At 47.4% G+C, this 26043-nt stretch overlaps 1 protein-coding gene across 1 annotated transcript in view; it reads left to right on the top strand.

The window, feature by feature from the left end:
• Positions 1 to 26043, top strand: part of lyrm4b (LYR motif containing 4) — a 41488-nt gene that overhangs the window by 5754 nt on the left and 9691 nt on the right. Inside the window, exon 2 of the mRNA XM_026180571.1 lies at positions 8033 to 8153. Within this exon, the coding sequence (XP_026036356.1) occupies positions 8033 to 8153 (121 nt within the window). The remainder of the gene's footprint in view (positions 1 to 8032; positions 8154 to 26043) is intronic.

Here is a 26043-nt window from a genome sequence, read left to right as displayed (position 1 = left end):
GGGATCCTGGCTGCCAGTAAAGCTCAGCTTTCAGCGCGGGGCAGCCGGCAGCCCGCTCTGTTTTATTTGTTTGTTAATTATGTAAAAACATTTCTACATGTTTTTATTTAGAAAGTGGATTCAGGGTCCTTGAATAACAAGTGCTTGTTACTGTGCGTCAGGATGGAACGACTCTCCTGCTGTGGCGCTGCAGCCTTGTGCTGCTTCTCCGACATGTGACGATCCGCTGAAGTCTCTCTCAGCCAATCTCACAAACTTGGCTGACATCCTGCGGTGTGCGCTCACCTGTTCCAGCTCACACACTGAAAATCCCTGCAGGGCCCACAGCCACAGGTGAGGCCCACAGACAAGGAGGGAGGGAGGGAGGGAGGGAGGTGAGGAGGAGGCAGAAGTAGGTCATCCTCTCTGCACCGGAGCAACAAAACACCAAAAACAAACTGATCCAGAGTTTGTGTCTCAGAGTCTTTCACTTTGTCCTCATCAGTATTTCCCCCCCTCTCCTCCCCCTCACTCCTCTCTCTCTCCCTCCCTCCCCCTCTCTCCCCTCTCTCCTCTCTGTCTTCTTCTTCTCTCCCTCTCTCCCCCCCTCTCTCCTCTCTCCCTCTCCCTCCACTCCCACTCCCTCCCCCTCCTCCTCTCTCTCTCCTCTCCCTCCACTCTCTCCCCCTCCCCCTCTCTCCCCTCTCTCCTCTCTCTTTCCTCTCCCTCCACTCTCTCCCTCTCTCCCCCTCCCCCCCTCTCTCCTCTCTCCCTCTCCCTCCCCCTCCCCCTCTCTCCCCTCTCTCCTCTCTCTCTCCTCTCCCTCCACTCTCTCCCTCTCTCCCCCTCCCCCTCTCTCCCCTCTCTCCCCTCTGTCTTCTTCTCCTCTCCCTCTCTCTTTCCTCCCTCTCTCCTCTCCTCCCTCCCTCTCTCTCTCCTCTCCCTCCCTCTCTCCCCTCTCTCCTCTCTCTCTCCTCTCCTCTCCCTCCCTCTCCCTCCACTCTCTCCTCTCTCTCTCCTCTCCCTCCACTCTCTCCCTCTCTCCCCCTCCCCCTCTCTCCCCTCTCTCCCCTCTGTCTTCTTCTCCTCTCCCTCTCTCTCTCTTTCCTCCCTCTCTCTCTCTTTCCTCCCTCTCTCCTCCCTCCCTCTCTCTCTCCTCTCCCTCCCTCTCTCCCCTCTCTCCCCTCTCTCCTCTCCCTCCCCCTCTCTCCCCTCTCTCCCCTCTGTCTTCTTCTCCTCTCCCTCTTTTAAAAATAGCTCTCCCCCTGACTTCGTCAGCCGTGTGCTGACAGCAGATAACAAACCTTCTGATGATGAAGTAATCGTGGACATCTCCTGCTTTTCACTCCTCCAGCCTTTCCCGCCCTCCTCTGTCCTTCCTCATCTCCTTCCCTCGCCTCCTCAGCTCCTCTCAGTTATTCTGCTTCCTTGCTTCCTTCCTTCTCGTCTCCTGGAGATCACACGACTGAATTCCCTCTGAAGTGACGACTCGCCCGAGTGCAGAGTTAGCTCGTTCACACAGGAAGCTTTCAAACACGAGTCTCCCTCGGTGCAGAGTCGCAGATCAATTATTCATGGAGTACGGTATCAGTGATTGTCAGTATTGATTCATAATCGACTGATAAACTCAGATAACCTGATGCGTTAACAAAGTTAGACTTTAATTCTGCTGATCGGTGTGTTAGTGAGTGTGTGAAGCAACTAAATGGTTGTTTTTGATATAAAAAGTGCTCCACCCAAGCCTCGTCTCTGCAGAGCTTCCTGGGTCTGCGACGGGTCTGCTCCCAGCTAAAGAACGCTTCGTCTGGGAGGCGTCACGGGGTCAGAAACCTCCGAGCCCCTCCCTCTGTGAGCCCGCCACACTCACGGGGTCCTGCAGGACTGGACGGGGTCGACACTGGCTGCTGCAGGAGGAGAATCTAAGTGTTTAATTACAGTGTTTTAAAGTTCCTCTATGACTCGACAACAACATGTATTAAAAGACTGAATGCTGTGCGTCAGTAAACATCAGCCGGCCGGTGCGAGGACCTCAGCGGTGTTTCCTACGTGCTGATGGATGCACGGCTACAGCGTTGGCTGCAGCGAGTGTTTCCATGCTGATGATTGGGTGCTCATTGCTTTCAGTTTAGTTTTTGAAGCCACAACAGGCACGTTTAGGTTTCTGAGCATGCTCAGTAGATCCTTTGACTTGCTGGGCACTTATCGGCTCTATCCCGGGAACATCACAGGATTGAAACTGTAGCTTTGGATAAAGGATGTCTGGAAAACATTTGCTTAGCCTGCATGAGGCTGACTGTGGATAAACAGAGCACAGACCTGGACCGGATCCGTCCCGTCGACTGTCTGCTGCTCTGCTCTAACCTGTCAAAGCGTGAGAACCAGCCACAGTCTGAAGCTGCCCAGCGTCAAAGCTTTTAAAGGACACTGGGAGCTGCAGTCGTTGTAGTCCACAGGTGTTTGAGCCTAGTAGCTGTTACCTGATCACACGATGGCTTGGTTATAAATACCTTTTATAATTAGGTTACACTCGGTGTCTGTGTGAAAGATCCAAAGTGAAGTTTGACTTTGAGACTTCGGCCTTCGGTCCATCATCCTGTGCCACTTCCTGTCCAGAGGAGATATTGAGCTGCCTGGCGGGCGTTTCCAACACTTTCTAATCTCTTTGTTGCTCTTTTATTTATTTATTTTCCTCTCGTCTGTCTTTTTGTTTTGCTCATTAGCGCAGCGCTCATTACACCGGGTCCATTACAGCTGAGGGTTTGTATGAATCAGGGTGATGGAGAGCCTCGAGACCTCGTCTCCGGCCCTGCTGAGCCTGAAAGGGGAGGCCGGACGTTTGAATGACAAACTCTGAGAAACTTGGGAAGATGTTTGTCCTTCCCAAACCCATCATCCTTCATTTTCTCGTTTATACTCAGTTATACTTCCCTGTCATTGGTTTCTCTCTCGATTCATCGTTCTTTCTTTGTCGTAGTCTGTTCACTCTTCCTTCTCTGTATTCTTTAGCTTGGTTGTGTTTTTCTGTTCTGCTTGTCCTTCTGCTTGTAGGGCTACTTTAAAAAACTGCATTTGCTTTGGCCGATATTTGCAATCTCAGTTATTTACCAGGTTAACTCTTTACCCCTCGAAGGCCTGTGAGGGAAACCCTTGAAGCTCTTTTCTGAACGGAGTGGTTTGTTGCATGTTTCGGGCCTGCTCATCGGGCAGAATGAGTCTGCATCGGACGCTGGTGACGGTCTCTGCCTACAGCTGACCTCGGAAACCTGAGAACTGGTCGTCAGAACTTGTCAGTCGTGCAGGGAGCTCATCAGATCAACACGTTAAACCGTCCTCATGCAATTATTCAACTGCTCATTTGTTTTTGTAAATGACTTTTGTTTAAGAGTTTTAAACCTTCCAGGATGAACTGGAACTATCAGCAGAACCACGAAACGGTTGCTTTGGATTTATTTCCCAAACGTCTCTGATATCGAGACTGCGAGGTTCTACGTTTGTGCAATACCGCTTTAAACCACACGATGGTGCAGAGAGTTTAACCGAGAGCACTTTCCTGCTGCGGTGCGGATAAAGACACGGGGTTAGCTCGTAACGTCATCACACTTCCATTTATGCTCGCCGTTACGGCGCAGGTAGCCGAGTGATAGGTGTCGCCACTCAGGCCTGAAGATTAGACGGCAGTCGACTCGCACAGTCACCAGAGAACCGGAGCTGGCAGCTTCAGCTGCTCGTCTACACCTGCTGAGAAACGGGCAGCTGCGACCTCTGACCTCAGAGCGCTGTCACAGGTGAGCCGCTGACAGACCTTTGATTGGTTCAGGTGGATCTCGAAGGCTTTGGTGTTTGGAGCTGTTGTGCACGCTGCAGGGCGAGGTGTTTGTGATTTACAGCACGGACAAACTTCACGTTGAAAAAAATGAGAAAATCATCCTGATTGTTTAATGTCCAGAATCCTTGAAGCTCGGACGATGATGATGAAGATGATTGAGACCAGGCTGGGTGATTGTCTTCATCTCCTCCCGCCCTTTTCCTTTCCTCTTTGCTTTCATCCTACACTAAAACATTTCTCCTGATTTTTCTTCCCGACTTCCTTAATTGCTCATTTCCTTCTCCAGCGTCTCCGTCATCCTTTTCCTGTGTTTATGCTTCATTTCCTGTGTTTATTCCTTTTTCCTTCATCCTTCCTTTCTGTCTTAGTTTTTGTCTTCTTCCACTACAGCTTCGTTTCCTCCATCCTTTCTGTTTCACTGTCAAACCAATCTCGAGTCGTTTTCCTCGCCGCTCCCTGTCACGTCCTTGTAATGAGCGCCGTATTTAACCGCGGCATGTAAATCTGATCCATCACACTTTTATTGGTTCTGTCTTAAATCCTAAATGAGCTCGAGACACAAAGACAGACAGAGAAGACGAATGCTTTGCTGTAACTTCCCAAGGTCGGCGTTGTACTTTCTCCACATCGGAGGAGCTGCCAGCTGTAACGAGGCTCCGAGACCATCGACACAGAGCGCTGGAAATTAAACCAATAATCATTTTCACTGCCGCGGCTCCTGCCAGAAAATTCCCCGGTGTTTGTAATTTGTCTGTTTGCATTTGCTTCTCGGTGTGTACTTATTATCTGCAGCCACCACACTCCGTGGTCCTGGTGGCTGCAGATGCAGCAGAAAGCCGAGGGAAGCATTGGGGTGCGGCGCTGCTCGGGTTTGAGGTTAGCGAGGTCCCGAGCTGGCAGATTTCTAACACCTACGCTGCCAGCTGCTGCCGTGGCTGCTCAGAGTGTGGAGGAGACAGAAGCTGTTTCACTCTGTAAAAATAAAATCTGAGAGAGGATATGTCGAGCTCGCTCCCTGGTGTGTCGGGCAGGTGATGCAGAACGGCAAACAGGCTCACACACTTTGGCCTTTCACATATAAAACGTTGCAGCGTTTCCCACACGCTGACTTTACCTGGTGGGGCTGGTTTCAGAGTTATTCTTACTCCTTCGTGTGTCCAGGAGAATCGTGCACCAAAGTTAAGTTACTGCTAACCAGTAGCTGATCGCAGCGAGTCGGATCTGGTGTCTCCAGCCGTCTGTGTCCACGGCGGACGATGATCGAGGAAAAAGTCTACCGACAAACCCGGCTCGACTGTCTTAGACTGGAGATGGAGGACCACGCCACCCAGAACCTGCCAGACGTGGAGAACTGGTCATCAGGGACAACCATCATGTAGGCCAGGATGGGGGAGGTGGAGTTTGTCCACAGGACTCAGTTTAATTAAGAAAACATGGTTTCACCTGACGTAAACACTTCTGTGGGAAAGGATGTCGTCACTTTCACATGGCTGCGTTTGTGTGAAATATTGTTGACGTGGGGTCTGAAACACGACCCAACCTTTGGTCAGCAAATTCCAACGAAAGGTTGCACAAACAGAAATCTGATGCCTCTAATCCAGTCCTCCTTCAAAGTGTTCAGCTTGTGTTGCTTTAGAGAAATATTTATTCAGTTCAACTCCAAAGAAACCTACACAGTGGAGGCCAAAACGCGTAGTTAAAGGAGTTCGTGCCAGTGATGAAGACGGAGGAGGGGACCACGTCCAAAATCCAAATCTTTGCTTAAAAACAAGCGGAAGCAGGCAAAAAGGCAAACTCTGTAAAACTGTCAGTGACAAGGTAAGATGAACCGGATCAGGGAAAGCCCGAGGAGCCTGACAGGTGAGCTCGGAGTGTGTGTGGTAATTGGCAGACAGGGAGCAGGTGTGGAATAAAACAGTGAGACTAATGAGGGCAGCACAGACGGTCTGAGGGGGAAACAACAAAGGAAGGAAGTGAAAGCAACACAAGAACCAATGATTAGAAAACAGGAAATAACTCTGTGCAGTGACCGAAAGAATGAAATCACTGATGCAAGCGGCTGATGGGCCTCTGTGATGGACTCGGAGCCACAGCTCCTCCACGTCCAGAGGGGACGGGGGAGGTGGTGAGGGCATCCGGTTAGGATCCTATCAGGAGGCCGCGAGGCAGAGCCAGAACTGGACGGCGATGCTCGAACCAAAACGTCACAGCAGTCCAAACTCTGAGAGACGTCCGTACCTCTGGCTCAGCTTTTTCTACATTCAGTGAAATGACGGCGGTTTTTCAAAGTCGGGTTTGAACACGTCGTTTGTGTGTGATTATCGTCGATGCAGTGATACAAACTGGAGACTTTGAGTTTGTTGGTAGAAGCCCATCTGCCTCTCAGCACATCTGAATAAACGGTGATGAAGTTTAAAGTCTTTGAACAAAAGTATCTAAAAAACATCAATAAATACACAAAGACGATGAAGACGATGAAGGCTGGTGCACACACGTAATCAGAGCTGTCAGAGCGACACACACACAGTCGTCTGCGGTCTCTCACGCTGACGTCTCCTCTCAGCGAGCATCGGTTTATCGATCGCGGCGCTCTCTGGACGTTCTGCAGCTCTCGTGTTTTCTTGTGAGAATCTGCAGGAAATCAAATCAGCGCAGGTCAGGGAAGCGTGGCGTGGAGTCCCGCCGCCCTCCGGCTGCAAACACAGCCTGCAGCCTTTACAGCCGACAGTCCGCCGAGTGCATCGGGCTGTCTGGCCCGAGAAACGAGGGGCTGTCAGGTCGATGTCACTGCAAACAGAGATTTAAGTACCTCAGTTTCACTTCTGATAAACTCCGTGTTTGTTCAAATGCTTCTTGTAGAAAAGGTGTCATCGTGGAAATCAAACTTCCACCCCCGCTCTCGTTAACGCCGCGCCGTTTTGACGTTTTGAGACCCCTGAGATGTGAGAGCGCTCCCAGAGTAACCGGCCCTAAAGCTGGATTTTATGGCCGAATGCTAGAAAATAACGATGTTGTTCGACCACAGAGGGAAGCAAATCTGTTTATGGCTGCTGCAAACAGCCACACTCGAAGGTGGAGTGGGAAGCTCGCCATAAAAGCAAAGGGAGGCAGAGGGAGCCATGACAGGGAATAAAGCAGAGGAAGGATTTATGTAGGAAATGAAAAAGATCGGGAAGTTTCAGCAGAAATTCCTCCTGAAGAGCTTCTGTCCCCACTGAGAAGCTTTTCTGATGATGTTCATCCTCACAGCCAAACATGGACGCCACACCAGCGTGCAGCCGCGCGCTCTGAAATAAACGTGTTCAAAACGTGAGCTGACGTCTGATTTATTTTCCATTTCCAGAGTTTCAAAAGAGGAGCTTTGATTTGGACACCTTTTATTTTGAAAAATTCCTCGTATTTACTCGTACCACTTCCTGCTGTGCAGCACGACTCGTGTCGATACGATCGGCTCCGGCTGTGTCCGAGCTGGAACGCCGTATTCCCGGGATGATGCTTCACTAAGACAGGACGCGGTGGTCCGGTGGATGTGAAGGGACTCCACATCACTTTGTGACGGGAGGTTGCATGTCATCAGTATCCTACGCTCTCATTGGTCACTTCAGCCACTCCTGAAGTTTAGAAAACTCGGACGTCTCTGTTAGTCACTTTCTTCGTGGTGCTTCCTGAAGAGACCAAAGCTGGATGGACTGCACGTCCTCCAGATGTTTGGTAGGACACCATCCAATCCAACATCTGGACGCTGGGTGGTTTTGGGGTCATTTTGAGAGCAGAGCTGATGGAGGCTTTATTACTTCATGATACACTGTAGCACTGACCCTGGAGACGAGGTGTCCCGCCTGGTTGCTGAGAGGGTCGTGGGCTCAGGCCTGTGGAGGGACGATCTGTGTCTCCACAGCTGTCCTGTTGGGTGGTCAGGACTCTGGACCTGCTGGTCTCTGATGTTGAGGTTCTTCTGTTTTGCTGGTTTTCCGCTCTGTTGTTGCTGTTTGCTCTCAGCGCGCTGCCTGCAGCTTTGTCATGTGCACTAATTTGTCTTTTTTATTTGTTTGTTTGTCGTCGCTCGTCTGCAGGTCCCTCCTGTGCTGTTGTTCAGGTTTCAGAAAGTCCTCTGAGGCTTTCACCGTCTCAGCTGCACAAACGTTTCTGTTTACTGCTCAGTGCCACTGTCGTTTCCTGCAGACGCGATGAATGAAACTAAGCTCTGTGTGTGTGTGTGTGTTACAGAAACTATGCACTACGGCGTGTCCGTGATGCCTTCAAGGCCAACAGAAATGTAGAGGATCCAAAGGCTGTGGAGAGACTGATGGAGGAGGGATGGCAGACTCTGGCACTGATACAGAGACAGGTGTGACACACACACACACACACACACACACACACACACACACACACACACACACACACACACACAGGTTTGTACTGCTGTTGTTGTGAGGACCTGCCTGTGATCGTGCCCTCCACACTGACACTAAAACACCGGGTGAAAGGAAAAGTTAAGAGGAAGTGAGATCATCGAGCAGTTTCCCTCTCAGTGTTTGTTCAGCTCTGAGGATGAACCGAGCTGGGGGATCATTTTTGTTCCAGCAGTTAAAGTTATAACAGCAGTGGAAGAGTTTGTAACTCAATATAATAAAAACTGCCTGGAAAAAATTTAACTGAAATCAAAATAAATACAGTGAGAAAAATAATTAGAATAGAATAGAATTCAACTTTATTGTCATTGCACATGCACAGGTACAGGGCAACGAAATGCAGTTTGCATCCATCCAGAAGTGCTTTAGTGATATAGATATATTACAATATATATTAGCAATAATATAGATATGTGAGTATATTACAGAAATGGGTCTAATTGCTTCTCCCCAAGACAAGAACTAACAGACTTAAAAACTCCTTTGTCCCACACGCCATCAGACTGTTTAACTCCTCTCTGGAGGGGAGAGGGAGGGGAAACAGGAGGACAAAGGAGGGGGGAACAACTAAGCTGTAGTGCCTCTTCACCTCACTGTACAATACCTTGTGCAATACTTTTTGTAAATAGTCAACAGTGCAATAGACTCAATACTTGAAATGTGCAATTCACTTGTATTTTTATTTTTTATTCCTATTTATTCTATTTATCCCCTTTGTATATTTTATTTATATTTGTCTCTGTATTTATATATATGTGTGTGTGTGTGTGTGTGTGTGTGTGTGTGTGTGTGTGTGTGTGTGTGTGTGTGTGTGTGTGTGTGTGTGTGTGTGTGTGTGTGTGTGTGTGTGTATATATAATATTCTGTAACTTCGGTCGTTGCTGTGCTTTTTTTGGAAGTCGAATTTCCCAGAGGAACCCACCCGAGGGATTAATAAAGTTCTATCTTATCTTATCTTAGATCCACAGGTCAAAATATGAAGTAACAGTGAAATGAAGAGCAGAGGCAGGATCAGAGGATGCTGATCTGCAGCAGCTGTTTGTTACATGATGATGTTTTTCTTCTTCCTCTCTGAAGCTTTAGAGCTGTGAGCAGGTGCTGACATGAACCCAGTGTGAGGCAGGTTATCCTCAATGTCATCATGAAGTTGATGCATTCATGGAATAACGAGCCGAACGCGTTAATATTGATCAGTGATCAGCTCCACCCTGAGCCCTGCACCATCACTCTCACACTCTCAGGTTAACCAGGTTAACTAGAATGCAGATGAACACCTGCTTACCGACTCACCACCTGTCCCCCACACACACACACACACACACACACACACACACACACACACACACACACACACACACAGACACACACACACATTACCTTGGCAGGTCAGGACTAATCACCTCACTGTTGGTCACTTTGTTCCTTTAATGCATCAGCAGCCTCTCAGCCAATCCCCATGGATGACCGAGCGTCTCCCAGTCTGCCTCTCTCTCACACACACACACACACACACACACACACACACACACACACACACACACACACACACACACACACACACACACACACAGCTTGTTCAGGTATCTTAGTGAGGACCTTCATTGACACAATGCTTTCCCTGACCCCTGACCCTAACCATAACCTAATTGTAACCCTGACACTAAAACCACATTTTGAGCCTCAAACATTCCTTCAAACTTGTGGGGACCGTGAGTGTGTCCTCACAAGGGACTGTTGGTTCTCACTAGTAGAATGCAGATTTCGGTCCTCACAAAGATAGCTAGACAGGAACACACACACACACACGTGTTCACACATTCTGAAGACGGGGACGTGTTGTTGCTGCTCTCGCTCATCGTCAGCAGTTGGTTAAACAAGTTGTTCGTACCTGTGATTTTTAGCTGCTACCTGAGGCTAACTGGCGCTGACAGGTGGAGCACCTCCCTCTAAGTATTACCGCTAACAGGCGTGCTAACAGGCGTGCTAACAGCCGTGCTAACAGCCGTGCTAACAGCCGTGCTAACAGCGAGTATCTGGATGTAGAATTTACAGTAAAAAACACAACACCAGGGCTGAAGTGTGTTTGAAGGCCAGCAGGGGGCGATAGACTTCCAGCCCTGCAGATGTTTATGGGTGAAGTTTGGCTCTGACGTCTGTAAAAGGTCCTGATGGGTTTGTGGGTGAGTCGATAGACCGGTTTCACCGTCACATCTTCCCCGCCCCATCACATCCAGTTTGTGTTGCCAAGATGGCGCTGAGGAATCGCACGTCGCTGTCACGGTAGAAGTCAGATGGTCAGAAGTACTGAGCCACCGCCATGCTGCGCCTGCAGGAGCTGCTCAGCTGCTGGTTTGTGTGCTGATGTTGGTGCCAGAGGGGGTTTGATTCACTGTGTGGCCCCGCCCCTTACCTTACGCGGTGGTTGAGTCGCTGTGGTTTTCTTATTATTATGGTTAGTTTGTGAGTTAGGCTAACATTTAGTCGCAGAGGAACGTGCTTCATGGTTAAAACATCTTAAATAGGAACATTTGTAGGGTCACATGACCTTCAGTCTTCTTGTTTAGTGTGAATCAGAAACTTCCCAGCAAACGTCACTAAACTGAGTGAGCAGAAACGCAGAGAAAGTTCTTTGCTGGCTTTTCTTGCCGTTCTGCTTCTTTCTCAGGTCATTTTCACGGCTTGATGTCCACTCCAGAGCATCTCTTTATTTCCTCGCTGACTCGTCTGCTTGGTTGTTATCGAGTTAGACCGCTCTGCAGCCAGGCTCTGTGCTGACTGCACGCTTTGTTTGCTGCTCGGATCCTTCACGCCTGCTGCAAATCAGAAATGATGAATTACAAAGGCTGCACGCTGACGTGTCGCAGCGCCGTGAGGCCGCAGCCTCGTTCGCGTGCTCCGTGTGGCGCCCGTCACGTATGTTACCCTGTCGTGTATTTACCGCTCACATGTCAGCCGGCCACGGTGTTCACTCCTCACATTTGATTGAGGACCCGCTCACCACCACCTCTCCCAGGCGAGGCATTCCAGGGCAGAAGCTGAAGACATTACTTCCTGTTTCGCTTTGGATCGACTCAGTGACGTCTGCTTAGACTGCTGCCTCTTTGACCCAAACTTCCAGATGGATGGATGCAGGGATGGAGGGATGGATGGATGAACAGGTGATGTAAGGTTGGATGGTTGTAGTGCAACCAGCTCCTGGAGTAAAGCTGTGAGGTGGAGTCATGGAGGTAAAATGAGCCGACGACACGTTCGAGGTTGCAGGAAAGAAGCTGAGCTGTGACAGAAGCTTGTAGAGCTCCATCTACCCGCCTCCACGTGGAGCTCGCTCTGCACACGGAGTAAGACCTCCACCTTTGTTCACCCACAGTTATTAACCGTGTCGATGTGTTTCACGCTTCAGAGTGAACTTTATTTACTTGAGTGGTGAAGGCTTGGAGGTCTGAGCACCTGAACAGGTAGAACTGAGGCCCGTTAGACACGTCACAACTTCCAAAAATGTACATTTATGGTTTTCTGGAGGTTCACACCAACGCCCGTCTCTCTCTGTGTAGTGTTTCATCCTCTGTGAGATTAAAGGCTGCAGCCAGTTTTCACACATCCACAAACGCCGGCGTCAGCACAGCGTTCTGCAGGAAACGGCGACAGCTTTGACATACAGCGTACGCATCAGCGCGCTCCGATTGGCTGGGCGGACCCGGAGCGCAGAGTGTTTTATGTTCCCATTTCACTACAGCGTGCGTGTGTGTGTGTGTGTGTGCGTGTGCGTGTGTCCTCTGCATCCGCCCACACTGACTCACAGATTAAGTGCATCAGAGCAGGAATGCTCCTGTTGCAGTACTTCAGGCTTCTGGAAGAATCCATCCCGGCTCCTGGTGGAGGAGCCTGTGTGCTTCATCCAGGCTGGCCCCTCCCCTGTGCACACATCCGTACAGTGTGTTATATAAGAGGCGGAGCGGGTGGGGGCACAAACATCTTGCCTCGGCTGACAATGAATAATAAGCTGAGTCCCTTTAAAGCATCGCGCCTCGTGTTCATTATTCATTCTCTGATAGTCAGACCGAAGGAGAAAACAACAGGTAAATGCAAACAGTCAAATACCTTTCATAACAACCCCGGGCTACATGTGCTCCCACCCCTCATTACCATACCCAGCGTGCAACAGGAAGCAGTAACCCCGTCACATGCCCGTGGCAGGTTTAAAAGTCGCCCAGCTGGTAGCGTGCCGTCAGTGCTCAAACACCTGCAGCCAGGTGTGTCCCTGAGAGGCTTCCTCTGCTCGAGGGTGGAGGTAGAGCTGGAGCCCCTCATGTGAAATATTCCAACAACAACGGGCGACGTTAGCGTGGCTTTGGCCAGCGAATGAAGAACGCTGCAGACTGAAGTGTGACTGGTTTAGAGGGCCATCCACACAACCAGAGCATGAAACCTGTGGAAGAGGCTTTATTTCCTGTCAGGTTTGGGCACCGCCCCCCGGCTCTCAGGGTCAGGTTTGACACTAAAGCTGTTAGTTGTGGTGAAAATGTGCCGTACTGGCCTCACTGAGGCTGCGACCCGGAGCCCCTCCTGCAGTTTGAACAAACAACACTGCCTCGCAGCTCGGGGACGAGCTGAAGCTCCACCTTCTGCTCACGGGGATGAGTTTAGACGTGAATGTTGCAGTTTGAGCATCGCCCTGTAACGGGTCAGAGCGAGGTGTCGCTCTGGCTCCGCCTCTCCTCTCCTGCTGACCCGGTGACCTCGCTCCTCCTTCGTTACGTGCCGCTCACTGAAGCAGCTCAGTGAGGTTGAAGCGAGCGGCTCTGCAGCCGGGCTTCGAGCCGCGCTCGTCCCTCATCGCCACTCCGCTCGCTGTCTGTTTATTTTTTGTTGTTTGTGTTTATATTCATGTGTGGGCGTACAGTGTGGATTCATCTGCCGCATGTGGGCGTACTTCTGTGACTCTGCAGCGCTGATTGTGTGCATACGCTCAAAAACTGGAGTTTGTTCTTAATTGTCTTTGTGTGCGTGTGTGTGTGTGTGCATGCCTGTGTGTGTGTTTGGGCCTTTGTAAGTTAGTTAGGGAGTAAAGATGATGGATTGCAGCTGCAGAGCCGCCTCTGTCTGTGCAGAGAAACTAAAGCAGTGTTGAATGCGAGTGCAGCAGCTGAATGCAAGCATTCAGGAGGTGAGGGGTGCTTAGCATGAACAGGGCCTTCATGTGACCTCAGCATTTTCTACTGTAACCAACAGAGAGTGAACATTTCAGGCATCACACTTCCTTTGCGTTGTGATTGGCTGGACGTCGTCACAGTAACACTGCAGCTGGTTGGAGCTCATGTTGCTACAAACGGTCGATCAGAGGCTCGGCTCTGAGTCGGGCCCCACAGACACAAACATGTTTACAGCTCTGCAGGTAAATCGTCTGAATCGTATTAAGGCCTAAAGTTTGCATTATTAGGGGCGTGGCCTCTGTGACTGACAGGTGCATGGGTACACAGGTGGCTGTAGCTGCTAGCTTCACCTGAACTGTTGGAGCCTTTTGGAGCTTTTTTAAATGACATCATGTGACCAATAATATGGCTGCTGTGAGGTTACTATAGAAACAGATCGTTCAGGAAGTCTTGGTGACTGTAAATGGAAGATGGCGCCGTCCCAAATATTTGAAGGTTTGTCTTCATGCTCGCTCAGAAATACTTTTCTAGTTATTTTACTTTGAGTTTACTTTCTTCGTTTTGGCTCCATCGAAGAAATCAGTTTGTCTCCTGGAGCAGGAAGGCGACAGGTGAAGGTTCTTGAGTATTTATACATCCTGATGGACGTCCACCATGGTTTCAGGCGACACCAGTGATTCTGTTGTATGTTAATGTTAAACTGAAATCAGCCGATGTGAGGCTCGTGTGACGGGTTTGCTGCTCTGCAGTCACCAGAACAGCGTCTGAAACGCCACCACACACCAGGCGGATTCAGGAGAGGAAGCAGTGAGGCCAAACACACACGTCACAGCTAGTAACACGATTCAGTCACACTGACGGGTGTGTCATAGATGGATGCAGCGCCATCTTTGATGTGTGTGATTTACACACAGTTATAGAAATATGGAAGTAGTAATTCTCTGCTTGTAGGACTTGTTAATGTTGTGGCCTCACTCTGTCATCGTGTGTGTGAGAGAGAGTGTGTGTGTGTGTGTGTGTGTGTGTGTGTGTGTGTGTGTGAGCGGCGGCCTCAGAAGAGCCATTTCGCAACGATTGCTGCTGCTTAATGTCACCGCAGTGTCATGCCGCCTTCGGCCATTTTGGCTCAATTGAGATTAAATGCCACAGCGAGCGGTGAGTTATACCTGCCAGGTCTTGGTGGGGGTGTTGTGGTGGGGGGGGGGGCTTCCGGGGGCCCATTACGGCTCTTGGGGGTCGGACAGAATCTCAATGAGCCCGTTCTCGCCGTTTAACAAACACGCGGAGGACTTATCTCAGCGTTTGATGGACGTGGGGGTTCAGTCGCCTCTCCGGTCTGCTCGTATTCAGCTGCAGGCAGATTGAAATCCCTCTCTGGGACGGCCGTGCTAATATTTAAACAGCTCTGCGACCATGGAGGCATAAAAGCCCTGCCGACCCTCCAGCTGCTGTGACACATCTGCATCCAGAGCATCGCAGCTGAGGCCACAGACTGTATATCAACGATGGACTGAGCCTGCAGTCTTTGCAGTGACCAGCAGGGGGCGAGCTCTTTAGTGTGACTGATTGAAAGCTTACAGAGACGTCACATGACTTATGGCTGACACAGACATGTGTTTTAACTGAAACATGAATAAATGTGAGCTGAACTGAGCACGCCCCCACCTGGCAGGGATGCAGTTTAGGTTTAAAGGGTTATAATTGGACCCTTTTATAATACTAATACTAATAACACTAAGTGCAATAATCCTTTCTGTCATCGTTGTATTTTTACTCAGTTGTATATAGTATTTCTATTTGTATTCTATTTTTATCTTATTGTATATTTATTTTATTTTATTCTACTGTATATAGTATTTTATTTTATTCTATTCTGTACAGTTGTGTACTGTATTTATTCTTATTGTATTCTAATTTTTGCCTCATAACTTTTGCACTGTCCACTTCCTGCTGTGACAAAACAAATTTCCCACGTGTGGGACTAATAAAGGTTATCTTATCTTATCTTTTACCTCGATTATGTTTGTTTAATAATAACCTGAACACAAAATTGTGCAGATCTGCGATCTTCCATGCAAACATGCAGGTGAGATTAGAGTGGGTAGGTGGAGGCTGTCCTGCCCTGTGGCAGCTGGAATAGGCTCCAACCCCCCGATGACCCTGAATTATGGATGTGTGGAAGCGGGTGGAGGTCGTAGGAGCCGGGCTGGAACTGTTTGATAGAACGATACGGGGGAGACGGGTCGCGTTTAACCCTGACAGCCTGAATTTTGTCAGGTTTAAAGACTTCCAGGAACATGTAGGAAGCTTTACTTTCAGAAAGAGGAAGTTCATTTTAAAGACACTTGTGTTTATAGAAGAAGAAGAAACCTGCCACTGACTTTAATAAAGAGGCATTTTGACCTGTTGGTGCAGCTTCTCTGCAGGAATCCCAATAAAAGCGCAGTAAGTCCTGAACTCGTAGTTTCTGCAGTTTAAATCGTTCTGTGGAGAGATCGATGGAGTAACTGTACGTTTTATGGCGAGCAGCTGCTGTTTGCTGTGCGATATTCGCCACGAGACATCTGGTCTCCTCTGAAGATTAACCACGTCGGCCGAATTATCTCCGGCCTGAACACACGTGAACATTTCTGCTTCGGCTCGTATCTTCAGTCACATCCAGATCTGTTGTAGAGATTTATCTCCCACCTGAGTTCATATCCCGTTTCCTCCAATCTGAGGCTTTCATACTGCCTGAAACGGTATTAAACTGGATTATTTCCTCTCGGCTGCCTTATTGTAGGCATGTTTGCATGTGTGTGATTTATGTGGTCAGTGGTTATGGATTTTCTTCAGGGGGAAGCAAGCAAACAAATTATTTTCTTGTTAGTTTAATTGATTTTGGTTTTACGGCCCCTTTATTATTGTCCCTGTTAAACTTGTGCTAAATGTGGCTGTTAGCAGGTCCAGTTTACACAAAGACACCATCACAGTCCGGCTTTTTCCCCACAGATGTGGTCCTGGTCATTTTTTAAGAGGAGTTTTATTCACTCGAACATCCTGAAAACGTTTGTTATCAAATAGGCTAACAGGCTGGTGTTATTTTTGGCTAACTCTGTCCTATCAGAATATGACAAACAAAGTCGTCACTCTGGCTGACGAACTTCAGAAAGTCCAACCCACAAAGTGCTACGTGGGTTTCTAGAGATCACAGCGTGAGGGTTTGGTTACCAGTGAAGATGTTGGACCTTAGATGGTGAGTGAGGTAACAAAGACTCGTCGCCTGAACTCTTTGTGGATCGTGTTAAAACGCCGTTGTGGCGGGCACGGTCTGTGATGCCGTGCAGGGACGGTGGACGCACCTACACACCATCTGCAGTCATGCGCAGCAATCTTAAATACTGTAATGGGCCCTGTGTTTGCTAAAGTGAAGTGCGTGCTGAAAAGCTTGAAAATGTCATCGGGTCTGCCGTGGTCATTTACATTTGTCACGTTCGAGCCAAGGCTGAGCACAGCCGCTTTGGCTTTGGTCCACCTCGTGACCATTTAGCTCCTGCCAAAACTTTACCTGCTGCTCTGTTTCCAGCACAGCAGTCCAGTACAGATCACTGTAGATGCAGAGCAGCCACCCGCGTGCTCTACCTTCCTGTCATCGTGAGGTATTTACTTGGAGCAAGCACCCTTCCTCACAGAGGCTCCAGAGTTTCCTGCCAGAGAACTCTGAGGTCGCTGAAAAAGACACGCTCCTCAGCATTGGTCTACTTTGTGCCAAGCACCGCCCACAGCTCACACTTATACACGGGCTTGATTGCATATAACGTTATCCTGCTGTAACCACCATGTTAGCCTTTTCCAAAACATGAAGATGAACCACACGGAGGCGGATGCTCAGACTCACGACCCTCCAGAAGACCTGTGAAGGTAGAGAGCCGATCTCAGCCGGGTCGAACGGCGTCTTCTGAATTCAAGGTTCAATCAGCACTCTGGAGTAAACAGGGAGGCTGAGCAGAATCTCCGGCTTCTTGGAAGTCAGCATGTTAATCCAGTAAGATCACATGTGAGCCCCACACCCAGGTGTGCTGTGAGAGTTTCATGACAGCTGGATGAGCTCCAGCCGCACGAGAGCCAGAAATGGATGAAATGTGACCGAAACCAACTCGGCTAAAAGTCCTCAAACTGGTTCTAAGACTCAAAGAAAGCTTTTATTTCTAGTTGTGAGCAGATTTATGGGCATTTATTCACAATAGAAATCAGACAAAGTCACGCTGCATCTAAAGATGAGGATATCGCATGTATGTCTTCACTGAGCAGCCACTCGAGGAGGACAGGATGCAAAGTGTTTGGAACCAAGTGTGTCGACAGAAGCAGGAACGTGTTGGATTCGTGTATCTGAGGATTTTCAGGAAGTTTCATATGCATGAAAATCTCTGCTCGGTTTCAGGTTTGTGGGGATACCAGTGATCAGAGTTTATGAACAACATCCAGCATCTGTGCTGCTGTTCCCTCCAGAGTCAGCCATGTTAGAGATGAGGTTTTAAATAACTTCAAGCAGGACCAGTGAAGTGTTTCCCGATGCAGGAGATCAGTCCTGCGCTCCCCTCAGAGCTCTTTCTGACGCACTGACGGGGGACCAGAGATTTTGGGAAAGCCTGAGCCAGACAGTAGCTGAACTGAAAAGTAGGGCAACACCCTGCGTGAAAGCCTGCGTCACCTCCTCCTCCTCTTCACCTCGCTATCCCCCCGTTTCCTCTCTTGCTCTTCCTCCACATTTTGATCGGTGAAAATCCGCGGCCTTCCTCCCTCCATCCCAGAGAAATCCCACACCTTTATTGCTTCTTTACACCCGGCTGCCCCCACAGGTCCTGATAGCTTTACCTAGCTTTAGACACACACACACACACACACACACACACTGCAGAGCAAACTCTATTAAAAAGAGGAGGGAGTAGCTCAGGTGGATGAAAGCAGACAGGTTTTCCTCGCTCTCCTCTTCCTCCTCCTCTTTCTCAGCCTCAGCGAACATCACACAGACGCTGTAGAGGAGGCAGGTCTGCAAATCTACAAAGGAGACCTCTTAATTAGAGCTGGAGCTGCAGTTTATGTGCTGAATTATGCATTTATCACAGCTGAGAGGGGACTCGAGCCTTTCACACGCTGCATCGTGTGTCTGTTAGTGAGAGCTGGGCATCATTTCCTCATGCACAGCACCGTCACTACCATTGCATGTCACAGTGAAATAACCAGAAAGTGTCACTATAAACGATGGAGTTTAATATATTGGACCGTAAATGTGAGATGTAGACTGATGGGCGTATCCATAGTGACCTGGTGATGTCACCTACGAGACTGGGGCGCCACATTTTGAGGCTGTTAAAGGTGATGCTTGAGTGCTGCATCACTGAAAACGGGTTTTTGTTTCTTTACGGCGGCCACATCAGCCTGCTCAGAGCGGCTGGGGAGGACAGGAAGTCGAACACTAGACCAGCACAGAGAATCCTGTCACTTCAAAATAAAAGACCCAGTGAAGAGACGCTGGAGCGATTTAAAGACGAGGATGAAGAAAAGTCGACGACACGTCAAAGCCTCGGAGTATTTCAGGTTGTTTCTGGGAGATCAACTACGCTTACGTCACGCACACAAAGCGGCGTAGAGCTTGGTCCGAATGTACTCGAGATGCACAACAAAGTCCTGATGAGCTTCTCCTGCAAACAGGAGCTGAAAAGTCTTTATTTCAGTCGCTCTGAAGAAGTGACGAATGCAAAGATAAAAGTGAAATCCAGCCTCAGAGAGAGCTGAACGGTGTAACCTCAGATCTCGCTCCCCTCTCATCTCTTTGGTCCTCACATCATCGGCAGCCCCACAACTCCCCCAAAAACAGAGAGAGAGCTGAAGTATTGATTTCTGAGCAGCGAGGCCCTCAAAGACTCAAACCCTCGCTCCCCTCTGAAGCCGCCAACACGCAGCTGGGCAGCTTTAACAAAATAAAAAGGCGAATCACACATGAAGCCTCCGGGATCCTTAAAAACACGCTGGGCAGGATCGGCCTGAACACTCGACCGGGCTCGGGCTGTTTGAATCATGTGTGGTTTTAATCTTCTGCTACAGTAAAATAATCAATAATCATGTAAATCTGTTGGTGTTCAGCAACATTCGCCATGAATCTTAGCTGCTGGCAGCCATCACACCAGCCTGAATGCTGACCGGTATTAAAGATTAGGATCTCCCAGTTTGGGCGATGGGAAGGTGGAGCGTGAGGTGGGCTGGTGGGATGGTACTGCAGACGAAGCTTTGTTTTTACCCCGCCACACCGTCCTTTACAGGTCCGACTGTAGCGGCTTCATCAGGGCGCTGCTGTGTGAGCCAGAGTTACAGGAAGTACAGAGTGAAGTACTTCCTGTAACAACCAGCAGGAGCCCAGAGATGGAAGGGATTCTGGAGCGTCTCAGGTTTTGTCTGTAGACGGTTCCTCCACACTCGTCCCATCCATCCATCCATCCATCCATCCATCATCTGCTTATCTGAGGCCGGGTCGCGGGGGCAGCAGCCTAAGCAAAGAGGCCCAGACCTCCCTCTCCCCAGCCACCTCCTCCAGCTTATCCGGGGGAATACCAAGGCGTTCCCAGGCCAGCCGAGAGATATAATCTCTCCAGCGTGTCCTGGGTCTGCCCCGGGGCCTCCTCCCGGTGGGACATGCCTGGAACACCTCACCCAGGAGGCGCCCAGGGGGCATCCTTGTGCCCAAACCACCTCAGCTGGCTCCTTTCGATGTGGAGCAGTAGCGGCTCTACTCTGAGCCCCTCCCCGATGGCCGAACTTCTCACCCTATCTCTAAGGGAGAGGCCAGCCACCCTTCGGAGGAAGCTCATTTCTACCGCTTGTATCTGCGATCTCGTTCTTTCGGTCACTACCCACAGCTCGTGGCCATAGGTGAGGGTAGGGACGTAGATCGACCGGTAAATTGAGAGCTTCGCTTTTACGCTCAGCTCCCTCTTCACCACAACAGCAGCGTCCGCATACTTCCAACAAGTCATCATCATTTTCATTAAACCGCCGAACCCAGATGGTCAGAACTCGATTGGTTAAAAAATGTTAATTATGTAATTCTGAATTTTAAATATGACTTCCACTGTTACACCGCCTCCCACCCTGTAACGGTGTGTGTAAACAGGAACTTTTTAAAGTGGGCGTGTTTCTGTGACGATGTGGTTGATGCTGCTGGTCCGGCCTCTAAGCATGAATCATTTCTGTAGCTGCTTCGGTGCTGCTGCTTTGCCGTGTTAGATGTTCGTAGATATGTTTCTCATCACGTTTCGTCCCTGAACGCTGCAGAGAGACTGCACATCGCTTTAGCACCTCCCCCTCATCCTCCTCTTGTTGGGATATTTTCTGGTACTTTCTTTTGTTTGTTTGCTTTCTTCTATTCTTGGAAATCTGGAGCTGATGCAATGATGATATTCCATCGTCCTCCTCAACACACACACACACACACACACACACACACACACACACACACACACACACACACACACACACACACGCTGCATGATGAAATTCATTGACTGGAGAAGGCAATGTGATGTGAGGACAACAGTGAGCAACGAGAGGAGGAAGAGGAGGAATGCAGGGAGACGATGGGAAGAATGAGGGAGGAGGAAGAGTTGTGTTTGTGCTGATGTTGGAGGTGATGGCTGCACGTGTTCGTCAGTTTGTCCTTAATGACACATTAATAGCACGCCCGCCGAGCTTCATCCTCTGGTCGAACTCTTGAACCCGAAGGCTGCGGCGCCATGTTGGGTTGGAGAAGCAGCTCATGAGCAGCTCGGAGCAGTGACGGAGGAATGACCATGAGTCATGCAGAACCAGGCAGGTTCTGCAGGGCTTTCTTCCTGTTCAAAGGGAGCTTTTCCTTCCCACTGTCACCGAGTGCTTGCTCATTGGTGCAGGGTGATTAGCTCACAGTATCAAACCCCTGTTGTTGTGATTTGGTGGTCTGTAAATCAAACTGAGGTCAGAGTCAAACTCTACTTCAGTGTTTGTTTCATTTGTGCTTCCTGGGTTTCCTTCAGTGCTGAAGACGAAAGGCTGGGATTGGTCGGGCACCGGCTTGTAGCTCGTCACGCAGAAGTCTTGCCAGCTGTAGTTGCTTGGAGGTTAAATGTAGTGTCTGCAAAGAAAATATTAGTGAAGGTGTTCGCCACCTGGGGGCGGAGTCTTAGCAGAAGGTGTCACCTGTACAAACTGCAGTACAGGCCTCAGACACTAATGAGCCTGCAGCGCTTAACAAACCATTGAGTTTGATGTCAGATGAACACTTTGACAGTCACAGTAATGGTGTATAATGATGATGATGATGATGATGATAATAATAGTAGTAATAGTAATAATAGCAGTAGTAGCAGTAGTAGTAGTAGCAATAGTAGTAGTAGTAGTAGTAGTAGTAGCAGCAATAATAATAATAATAATAATAATAATAGTAGCAATAATAATAATAATAGTAGTAGCAATAATAGTAGTAGTAGTAGTAGCAATAATAATAATAATAATAATAATAATAATAATAATAATAATAATAATAATAATAATAATAGTAGTAGCAATAATAGTAGTAGTAGTAGTAGCAATAATAATAATAATAATAATAGTAGTAGCAATAATAATAATAATAATAATAATAATAATAATAATAATAATAATAATAATAATAATAATAGTAGTAGCAATAATAGTAGTAGTAGTAGTAGCAATAATAATAATAATAATAATAGTAGTAGCAATAATAATAATAATAATAATAATAATAATAATAATAATAATAATAGTAATAATAATAGTAATAATAATAGTAGTAGCAATAATAATAATAATAATAATAATAATAATAATAATAATAATAATAGTAATAATAATAGTAGTAGCAATAATAATAATAATAATAATAATAATAATAATAATAATAATAATAGTAGTAGCAATAATAGTAGTAGTAGTAGTAGCAATAATAATAATAATAATAATAATAATAATAATAATAGTAATAGTAATAATAATAGTAGTAGCAATAATAGTAGTAGTAGTAGTAGCAATAATAATAATAATAATAATAATAATAATAATAATAATAATAATAATAATAATAATAATAATAATAATAGTAGTAGCAATAATAGTAGTAGTAGTAGTAGCAATAATAATAATAATAATAATAATAATAATAATAATAATAATAGTAGTAGCAATAATAGTAGTAGTAGTAGTAGCAATAATAATAATAATAATAATAATAATAATAATAATAATAATAATAATAGTAGTAGCAATAATAGTAGTAGTAGTAGTAGCAATAATAATAATAATAATAATAATAATAATAATAATAATAATAATAATAATAATAATAGTAGTAGCAATAATAGTAGTAGTAGTAGTAGCAATAATAATAATAATAATAATAATAATAATAATAATAATAATAATAATAATAGTAGTAGTAGCAATAATAGTAGTAGTAGTAGCAATAATAGTAGTAGTAGTAGTAGCAATAATAATAATAATAATAATAATAATAATAATAATAATAGCAGCAGCAATAATGGTGAAGCAGCTGTAAGAACGAGGTTATGTGTTCGCTCATGTCTGAACGAAGCTTTTTTTCCTCACTTTCTGTTGATAGATTTCATTTTTTGACTCTTTTTAAACACTTTAATTTACAATTAATATCTTTAATGTTGTGACTGTGAATAAGAGGAAAGGGTGAGCTGTGGCAGACCTGCCCAGGGTCAGCGGGTCGTCTTTAAACGAGGTGTTTAGGTGCAGGTTTAACTCAAACACGAGCTCATTCTTTCACACACTCGGGCTTCAGTTTGGTGGTTTGTGATGTCAGCCGGTGTAAACTGATGCAAGCCTACATTTCTTCCTGCTGGTGCTGCTTCACATTAAAAGCTCTGCTCAGCAGGAGGCTTTTATTGTGATAAAGCTTTGTTTGTTTTCTCCAGGTGTAAGAAATCCTGCTCTCTCCAGGATCCCGCTGACGTTTGGGACAATTAAACCCTAAAAACATGGCGCTGTGGCTGCCGGTGGAGGTTTGCTCGCGTGCTCGGCCTCTCCGGCGTTGGTCTGAAGTGCTCTGTCGTTTCATAACCTCTCGCTGGAGGACTCGCCTCGTCTGCTTATTGAGACTCGTCAGTTTTGTTTCTCGAGTGTTTCCTTCATTTGTCTCCTCTTCAGCAGCTTTCCACCCAGCACATCGATCTGTGTGGGCGTGTGTGCGTGTGTATGTGTGTGCGTGTGTATGTGTGTGCGTGCGTGTGCGCATGCGTGTGTGTGTGTTCGTGTGTTTGTGTGCGTGTGCGTGTCCTCTGCAGCAGTTAATGACAGAAGCCGAGCCCGCTGACACTAATGATCGGCTGTTGTTCCCCGTGTGTGAACATCACAGCCGCGGTGCTGATGATGGACACAGACGCAGGTTTCTGGGAGGTTGACTGCACGCTTAAACATGATTGGTCCACATGTGCAATTACAACAAACACTCTGTTTTCTTATTGAACAGCATTTTTTTCATGCAGTTTCTGCAAGTTTGATAAACAAGAATATCTTTAACACTTAATTAAACTAAAAAAGTTTTTACAGCTATTGCTATTGGTTCCTCGCACTAAAGCCTACATTTTAGCTCCGCCTCCTTGGGCAGTCTGTTACTACAGTGACCTCACAGCAGCCATGTTATTGGTCACATGATGTCATTAAAAAGGTTCCAACAGCACAAACACGTCCAGAGGTCCAGTTCAGGTGAAGCTAGCAGACAGCTAGCAGCTACAACCACCTGTGTCACCATCCACCTGTCAGTCACAGAGGCCACGCCCCTAATAATGCTAACTTTAATCCTTTGAGCACCAAAACGTGATCACGGTTTTGTTTCCGTGTAAATCTTTCAGGATATAATTCTGCTTGTTTGAAGTGGGGTTTTACCTGTGGGTGTTAACTACAGGCCACGCCCCCAGGCTGACCTGCCAGACACACCTGACATAATCATAACAGGATAACTGGACTGTTTTCTGGCAGGGACGTGAATCTGTTATTCTCCACCAGACTCCATTCAAAAAAACATGAATTTAATCTCAGCCTCTTTGATGTGCTGCTGCCGGTTTCTTTGTTAGCCGGTTAGTCTGATGTAAACAAAGCAGCAGCTCCCGCTTTGTCTCCATAAATCAAACTTTTCAAACTTGGACTGAGAGTCAGTTTTGATTGGAGGACAGAGAAGGTGCGATTAATGAGGCTTCATGATATCAGCGTGTATACATGTAATTGTGTGTTTACAGTAATCGGTGTAGGGTAATGGCCCGGCCCGAGCCTGCCTTGTTAGCGAGCTGCTGCGCTGGAAGCTGTGAGGTTTCCTGCTGGGAAATCAGACTTTGGCCAAATAAGTGAAAGTTTTTAGGTTTCAGTCCAGATTCTGTCAGACGTGTCGAGATGTCGCTCAAACGGACGAATGAACAGGCGTTTGTATCCTCCCCGGATCTGATGAACAGAGGAGGAGGAGCAGGAACAATGGAGGCGTAACGACACTCGCAATTTAATACCAGCTCCTCTTCCTCCTCCTCCTCCCGCTTTCATCTCCTCTGCTTCTCTGTGTCGTTTGGGTGTGACGGACTGAAACAGGAGATCGCAGCACAGACCGAGGGAACTCCACACACACACAGACACACACACAGACACACTCGCGCACACACACACACAGACACAGACAGACACACACACACACACACACACACACACACACACACACACACACAGACACACTCGCGCACACACACACACAGACACAGACAGACACACAGACACACACACACACACACACACACACACGCGCGCACTAATTAGAGAGCGAGACAAAGATGAAGGCAAACTGAAACATCCTGCTGTGTGTGTGTGTGTGTGTGTGTGTGTGTGTGTGTGTGTGTGTGTGTGTGTGTGTGTGTGTGTGTGTGTGTGTGTGAGGCCTTTACGCCACTGCTTAATCCTGTGTCGTGTAATTCGTCCTTTATCTTTTCCGTCATTTCTTGATGGCGGATCTTGAACGGTGACGACTAATTGGTTGCAAATGTGCTGAGTGGGCGGGGCTTCTTGTATTATTACAGCCACTTAACAAGATGATATGCCAGCGTTTGTTAAAGCTGGTGGGCGGAGCCTAGAGTAAAGGGGATTTCCAAGGTCACCCACACAGTGACAGTAAATGAGAAGTGTAAACGAAGACGTCCCATTGGTCTGTTTTCAAGATGTCTGGCGCTCAAAACTCGCAGGATGAGCTGTGTGTGTGTGTGTGTGTGTGTGTGTGTGTGTGTGTGTGTGTGTGTGTGTGTGTGTCTTCAGAGGTGCAGTATCAGTGTCTGGGGGTGTACCGTCATGGCAGCCTGTTTTCACACAGCATCGCTGAGCCACTCGGCGTCTTTGATTTCTTATAAAATATCAAATTGAATAGAATCAAAGTGCATCATTTTGGCCAATTTCACCTGTAATTTTACTTTTGTTGGGCTGTAAAGTTAGCGATGGTTTTAGAAATCGTTTTTATTATTTTTCTGTGTTTTGGGGAGAATGACGAGCAGCATTTTTGCACCTGAAAGATGACCGCAGTTCCTCTATCGTCCACTAGAGGCTCCAGCAGTGAGTCAGTCCCCATAGACTTCCATGTTAAAGCGAGGCG

The sequence above is a fragment of the Astatotilapia calliptera genome, chromosome 9 (assembly GCF_900246225.1).
Source record: "Astatotilapia calliptera chromosome 9, fAstCal1.2, whole genome shotgun sequence".
Taxonomy (NCBI): Eukaryota; Metazoa; Chordata; class Actinopteri; order Cichliformes; family Cichlidae; genus Astatotilapia; species Astatotilapia calliptera.
This window is presented reverse-complemented; position numbering and strand designations above follow the sequence as displayed.